At 46.6% G+C, this 8,004-nt stretch overlaps 1 protein-coding gene across 1 annotated transcript; it reads left to right on the top strand.

Moving 5' to 3' along the window:
- The first annotated feature begins 3,671 nt into the window (after nt 1–3,671).
- On the top strand, nt 3,672–7,234 carry LOC131243301 (large ribosomal subunit protein uL5m). Its single transcript, XM_058242533.1, has one exon. The coding sequence runs from the start codon at nt 6,342–6,344 to the stop codon at nt 6,993–6,995; it is 654 nt and encodes a 217-aa protein (XP_058098516.1). The 5' UTR covers nt 3,672–6,341; the 3' UTR covers nt 6,996–7,234.
- Nucleotides 7,235–8,004: the final 770 nt, after the last annotated feature.

Here is an 8,004-nt window from a genome sequence, read left to right as displayed (position 1 = left end):
TTATCCTCTTCTCTTATGAATTGAAGAAATCACTAAAAAGCCCAACACCTACTTTCTTTCGGCAAAACAAGCATAGGAATCGGAGAGATAGATAGATAGTCTATTGACTTAGTCCTTCCTTCTCCTTGCCTTCAGGTAGACTGGAAAGTCCGATGTGACTACTAATAATAGAATATGAAGCTCGACAAGCGAATCAAACGTAAGGGTGCGCCCGATGGCAAAACAACCTAATGCGTTGCGGCGCCCGGCAGGGAGCATACTAAGAGATTTGACTAAACCCCATTTGCTATAGTGGCGTAGCGTAAGAACAGACATATAGGTGATACCATGAGAAGCGAATCAAACGTAAGGTAGCCATGGCGCCCTTACTAGTAAAGGGGCGCCGCTCGATGACTTCTGTGGAAATGAAGGTGCCGAATTCGTACTGGGCAGAAGCTGCATTCGCAGCTGCTGCATATCTTCTCAATCGCACCCCTACTCCTGTGATAGAGAATGTCTCTCCACTGAAGAGGTTGACTAATCGGGTTCCATCATATGATCATTTACGAGTCTTTGGATGCTGATGTTTTGTTCTTCTTCCGTCCGTCAGCCGTGACAAGCTTTCACCAAAGGCGGTTATGTGTATTTTCCTTTGATACCCATCTGAGCAAAAAGGGTATCGTTGTTATGATCCCTCTTCTCACAAGATGTATGTGTCGAGGCACGTTACTTTCTTTGAGGACCAGGCCTATTTGAAAGGGGGAGTCTGGTCCCTCTTTGACGCCAGCCATCATGGAAACTCCGCTCCCTTCCCTATTTTGGGGTATACACAATAAATAGGATTAATTGAGACCGTCGTACCCCTGTCTCTCTTCTTCCTCCAGTGATGAGTTAAGTGGGGAGCCTGGACCCACGGAGGAGCTTTTTCATCTGGTCCCACTGAGGAGCCATCTCCTTCTAGCCGACCTGCCACTCCGGTTTACACTAGGCGCTAAAAAAGTGCAAGGCATCTGAGATGGATCAGGCTGGCCAACCTACTACCTCTACATCATCTTCCTTGTCTCCAGATCCTATCTCTCCTGAGGCCCTATGGAGTAAGTGGGGGGGGGGTCTTCTCGCATTAAAAATCCTATGGAAGGAGAAAAGTGTCCTCTGAAATCCCAAAGATCGTGCCTTTCTTGCCAGTGTTCATGCGGAACCTAAAACCTTTTCGGAAGTCGTGGGCCAGCCCTGCTGGCAACAAGCAATGACTGAGGAACTTTAAGCCTTAGAGAAAAATGGCACTTGGGATCTAGTTCCGCTTCCCGCAAGCCATTGGAAGCAAGTGGGTGTTCAAAGTGAAATAAGGGGCCGATGGCTTAGTTTTAAGATACAAAGCTCGTCTTGTTGCCAAAGGTTTTGCTCAAGAATTTTGCATTGAATATGAAGAGACCTTGAGTCTTGTTGCTAAGTACACCACAGTTTGACTTCTACTTGCCATTGCAGCTATCAATGACCATTATATCAACATGAAGAATGCATTCCTTCAGGGAGACTTGCATTGCAGGAATAGGTTTATATGCAGTTACCTCGTTCCCTCTTCAAGCAAATCCAACAACGTATGCAAGCTACAGAAGGCCGGACTCAAGCAAGCGCCACGAGCTTGCTTTGAAAAATGGAGTAGTGCTGTTGAGAAAACGGGATTAAGGCAAGGCGGAAAGTATAGCCTTCGAAGCTGAGGCCCTTACCGGAACCAACCCTTCCAGTGATAGTGATAGTGTAGCTACCGTAGACTGAAGGCAGTGTAGTGGTGTGGGTGGAAACCGAAGCCAAGCTGTATACGAAGCGAGGAGGGGGACGAGACGTACTATGAAAGCCGTACATACGGATCAGGGTACAAGAGAGTTAATACAAGCCTGCTCGAGGCCTCAACGCGGGGCCTAGAGGGCGGCCCCTTCCCCGAAGGGCTGCCCTCCTACAGCTCCTTCTATCGAGGTATCTCCTTCTGTATAGTGACTACACGGGTAACCAGCCCTTTGGAAAGACCGAAGGGACTCTCACAAGAGAACTGTGACTACTTGAACTTCTGATCCATTACGTTTTAGTGAATGGATCATTTCCCCCCTCGCTTCGCTCTACCCCTGAGAGCCTGGGGTAACGTTCTAGTAGGCTTTAGTAGGCTCTAGCTTAAGGGAGCGTTAGCGACCGTTCCTAAAGTTAAGGGAGCGTTAGCGACCGTTGCTTAAGTTATCTACCGTTCTTTACTGTTAGACCTATGGCATGATAATAAGCTAATGGCATGGCATGCTAGTGACGCTCCTGGCATGAAGTAAGCAACTGCAATTTGCTTCATTAATAGGCTCGCGATTCGACTTTGATCGTTATGGACTGGTACCGACGATCGAGTCCTAGGCAAGCGGACCTAATTTTAACAGCCGGCACAGTAACAATGAAAAGGGCTCCTTCTTTAGTGAGATTATATGAGCAAATGCCTGAACCAAAATATGTCATTGCTATGGGAGCTTGTACTATTACAGGAGGGATGTTCAGTACCGATTCTTATAGTACCGTTCGGGGAGTCGATAAGCTAATTCCTGTGGATGTCTATTTGCCGGGCTGCCCCACCTAAACCAGAGGCAATTATAGATGCCATAACGAAACTTCGTAAGAAAGTCTCTCGAGAAATCTCTGAAGATAGAATTGGGTCTCAACAGGAAAATCGATGTTTTACTACCAATCACAAGTTTCATGTTGGACGCAGTACTCATACTGGAAATTACGATAAAGGATGACTCCCCCAGAGATATCTTCTGAAACATTTTTCAAATACAAAAGTTCAGTATCTTCCCACGAATTAGTGAATTAGGCAAGGTGTGTTTGTGCAGAATAACAAACAACTGGTCAATCTTCATAAATTTCATCGTAAATGTGAAATACTCATAAAAATGTGGGAGAGATCAAGAAGATGCAGGGTCGTTCATCTGCTTGGCTAGTCAAGCATGAGCTAGTTCATAGATCTTTGGGCTTTGATTACCAAGGAATAGAGACTTTACAAATAAAGCCCGAGGATTGGCATTCCATTGCTGTCATTCTATATGTATATGGTTACAACTATCTGCGTTCCCAATGTGCCTATGATGTAGCACCGGGCGGGCTGTTAGCTAGTATATATCATCTTACGAGAATAGAATATGGTATTCTAGATCAACCTGAAGAAGTATGTATAAAAGTATTTGCTCCTAGGAAGAATCCTAGAATTCCATCTGTTTTCTGGGTTTGGAAAAGTGCGGATTTTCAAGAAAGAGAATCTTATGATATGTTGGGAATCTCTTATGATAATCATCCACGTCTGAAACGTATCTTAATGCCGGAAAGTTGGATAGGGTGGCCTTTACGTAAAGATTATATTGCTCCCAATTTTTATGAAATACAAGATGCTCATTGAATAATAAGAAACTCATTTCAGTGTTACAATTCCAGATATTCAAGGAATATTTGTTCGTTCTGTTCTAGATCCAGAGAGTCATTGAAGTCTCATTCATATTATGGATGGGCTAATAAAGGGGCTTCATTGATATTCTCCAATTTTGAAGATATTGATTTCGGGCGAGCCGAGCTAATAGGACGAACTAAGCGAATTCTGCATCATGAACTTTGTACTGCGCACATCCCTTAGATGGGCCCCAGCTTGGTACGGGACACTTCCATCAGCGGGTGGGTTAGCATCTATAGTTCCCTTTGTCGAGGGAGGTTAAGCCGGTCCCGAGGCGGCTTCCTCTCCATTCCTTTTGTACTCGGCTAGAGCAGCAGGAGGGGTCGATGGCCAACTCGAGACTTCTTCATTCAATCCGACATCGGTGGAAAAGAAAAGGAGGTCATCAGATGGATGGGATGGATCTCTTTTAGGGTGGTGGGTCGACAGCTTTCGGAGTAGGAAATCGCATCATAAGCGGGTAGGTCATATAGGTTTCGAGGAGGGGAACGATATCCGATTCCGAATACTGCTCCTTCTTTACCAGGTTCAGATCTTTACTCGACTTATAATGTGGAGGGGGCATCAATCCTATAAACGGGGAGTTTAGGAGACGGAATAAAGGCTGATCTGGCAATCGATCTTGATGTCGCCTCGTCCCCTCAACTGCTTCATTAGCGGGTGATCGATCCGTCGAATCCTCCTTCCCCAACCTTTCTGCTGGACTATTCATTGGATTGGTCTACCCGGCGCCCTATCGGGGCGGTGGAAGGCTGGCTAAGAATCATGTCCTATTCAACTCGATCGGAGCAGACTGAACGGGAGATAGAGGAGTACTGCTGGCTAGGATCGGATAGCTCTCTTGATCCGATCAATGGAAAGGATGGTCCGTAACCCCTCTCACTCGATCGGAAGGAGGGGGAACATGCCACTCGACGTCCAGCATATACTTCTATCGGATAGCTATCTCACTCCCATTCCCGCTCCTTCTTTCCTTCGTCGGCCCGACATTTCAGTAGGCGATCAAATCCCTGTTCGCTTTCTTGGTTCGCTCTCTCGGGCCAGTAGGGGCGGTGGAAGGATCAACCCCTCTCGGGCAAGGGGGATGGACGGATTAAAAGGCTGGTGCGTACGTTCACATGGCTTTTTGTCTCACGACCCGACGGGTTCAAGAGGGAACCGGAAACGATGACTGAACCTTTAATGCTTTTTATTCCTTCCCAACGACTGATTAATGCCCAACCTTTCTGGCTTCCCCATTTCTTGCCACCATAGACGAGACTCCCGATTCCGCGTATCCTCGGCTAGTTGAGGGGAGGGAATCACGGAGAAGCGTTCAAGCCGCAGTAGGAGATGAAATAAACTCTTTGGTGTCGGGCCCAACACCGTAGTAATAAGAAATGCTCCGCTGGCCAGGCATATCCATTCGTAGCAAGCAATTCGCGGGGAGGGGCAGCATGCATGCATGCATCTAAGTATCGATCTAGAAACGGTCGGTCAATTCGCTGCGATCGCTCACACCCCCTGCTCTGGGGAGCAGAAATATACTCCTTTCCCTTATAGAGGAAGACCTCAATTCTCGGAAATAAGGGAACCATGCACGACCTTTCGCTACTCATTCCGGGATCGGGCTATTCGCGAACACCGGAACCAGACGCCGCCACTCGAGACTACTACTGCTGCTGAGACTCGGACAACTGGCTTTGCTACTAGTCGATCTGGATCCACTTATGTAAAAGTCTACAGCTGGTGCTTCTACCTTCGTCTCATTCACCGGGTTACGCTCTGAATCTATAGTTTGAGCTTTTCTAAATCCGATTTGGCAGTGGGTACAGAACGTTTCACATGGGCCTTCCCTATGCTAGCTTTCTCGCTCCCGCACGCTGAGAGCAAATGGTTTAAAGAGGCGGTCCGCATCCTCATCGATTCATTTTGGAACTAACTCCCTTCTCTCTCTCTCGCCGTCTTGACTGAGGGTCCCTTCCATCCTACAGAAATGGAAGAGCTGGTCTCAAACCCGACGATCCTCAAAAAAGGAGAGAGTCAGAGAGTAGGATAGGTTTGAAAATGCACCAGGGGGAGGTTGAGTCCGCCTCCTCATTACAGGAGAAAGCCCAGTCGTGTAGCGGGCCGATTGGGATCAAAAGTTTCCGCAGGTCTTTTTTAGCTTAACACAACAATGCGTTTTCACGCAAACATAAAGGCATTGCGCTTATACTATTAAAAGAAGGGGCCTCTTTTCTGAGGGGCCACCGATTTCATCACCTACTACAGAGTGCCTCAGCCCGCAGGCAGTGGAACAGGGACCGACTTCAGCTCCCGCCCCATTGGAGGGTTGAACACTCCCTCACGTCAAGGCCATCCCTCCGAAATGCCGTGACGTCCTTTCCTTTCCTATACTTTTTGGGTACGTTTCTCAACCGCGCTTTCAGTGCGAAAGTAGGGCATTTCCCCTAGATTCTACTGTGGTCTGCTTTGGTTGGTTTCTGCCGATTATCTTATCAAGCCTACTGTCTTTTCTATTTCTCTCTGATTCTCTTTCTTTATATTGAATCCGAGGGCCTCAAATCGTGGAGTTGTCAAAGCCTTTCCCCTTGTGCCGCCTGGCCTGGGTGCGATGTGCAATGCCTTTCACTGACTAACATCCTCTTTCTCCAGCCTTCCTGAATTTTTTGAATCTTTTGCGTCAAGGTGATGGATACAGGAAGAATTTAGCGTTTCCAGCCTCTTATTCTGATTAGTGCGGCTGAGAAGATAAATGCCCCGCGCAGAAGAATAAAGGTGCAGTTGGCGAAGTGACCTGACGTCTAATGAACCGTCAATTTTTCTATAGAGTATATAGAGTTATGTGAGTTGTGCGGCGTTTGGTTATGCTGTGGTCTAGACCTATATAATATAATAGAAGGGTGCGATGAGGAGAAGGTTTCAGTTTCATTCTGACCACTATCTTTTTGAAACAGATAGTTCACAGTGCTCATTCTATCAAAACCGGCAAAGCCAACTCATGTTTCCACTCCATTTTCATTACGAAGATGTATCACGTCAGGATCCGTTGCTCAAACCGAATCACGCCAACGTTATGGAAGTTCCTGGATCGTGTGAAATAAGAGTAGTACCAAAGGCACCCTCTGATTTCAGAATCAAAAATGGAAAATTGGCTATGGAGATTCCGCGCGGTCAGAGATTCATACAGACACAAAGGGGTTCGACAGGAAAGTCGTTTCGATCCAATCAATTCTTGGGGTCCGATAAAGAAAAAAAAGGATATGTCAGTGACCTAGCACGACAAAGCACTCTCCGAGGGCATGGAATGTCTAATTTTTCGGTAAGAATCTCGACAGTAATGTCTCTGTTAGATTCTCCGGTCGAAATACGGGAAAACCCCATTCAATTCTCGATGGAAACGGAGTTTTGCGAATTATCCCCGGAACTGGAAGATCATTTCGAGATCTTCGAGCATATTCGAGGGTTCAATGTGACTATTGTCACTTCGGCCAACACACAAGATGAGACTTTACCACCGTGGAGCGGCTTTTTGCAAAAAGATGAGGGGAATTCTCAGTAAGATGTCGGAGAAGCGAAATATACGAGATCACAAACGTAGATTGCTCGCGGCTAAATATGAATTGAGACGAAAGCTTTATAAAGCCTTTTGTAAAGATCCCGATCTTCCCAGTGATATGCGGGACAAACATCGTTATAAGTTGTCCAAGTTGCCAAGAAATAGTTCCTTTGCACGAGTCAGAAACCGATGTATTTCCACTGGTCGCCCTCGTTCCGTATATGAGTTCTTTCGCATTTCTCGTCTCGTTTTTCGTGGATTAGCATCTCGAGGTCCTTTGATGGGCATAAAGAAATCGTCTTGGTAGCAACCACCAAACCAATAGAACAGACGGTTAGCTCTGCTGCTGGTCCACAAGCAAGGTGACGTAGGTCCATTACCGGCCGGCTCCGGACCGAAAAGACCTAACGGAGTAATCCCTTATCTCGGATCAGATATACTAATGGGACGGGAATCGAAGTGGGGGACCTCTCTACCGCACCTGCCTCCCCAGACATAGACTACGTACAGGGTAGTACTCTTGGAAAGATAGAATATCACCGTGTGAACATAACATTAAGTTATGAATGTCACTCCTGAGGGATTGATCACTATTCTAAATAGAGTATGGCGGAGAACTGTTGTTCATTGGAGCGCCGGAGTGCTGAGGTTGTTCCCACCATTGAAGTCAGAGTGTGGGACTGAGCCTTCCGAATGATAAAGACCAATAAGTTCTTCGTTTTATTGGTAGAACCAATGCCAATATCATATTGACTCTCTCTTGTCCAATAAGAGTTTTCGAGAGTGACTTTATGAAATTCTCTCCTTTCCAAAGCTACGCAAGGTCCCCCCCAAAGCCCCCCAAACCCCCCTCGCCCTGCTTCCTGTTCATTTATGGGTCAGGACCCGAGGGCCTTTTTTTTTCCAGAGGTTCTTTCGAGAATCAACCAACCAACAAATCTGTAGCCCAGGTGACTCACTGCCTCCCTCTTGCCAAAATGAAATGGGATGAATCAAATCAATAAGCTTTTTG

The sequence above is a fragment of the Magnolia sinica genome, chromosome 4, assembly GCF_029962835.1.
Source record: "Magnolia sinica isolate HGM2019 chromosome 4, MsV1, whole genome shotgun sequence".
NCBI lineage: Eukaryota > Viridiplantae > Streptophyta > Magnoliopsida > Magnoliales > Magnoliaceae > Magnolia > Magnolia sinica.
This window is presented reverse-complemented; position numbering and strand designations above follow the sequence as displayed.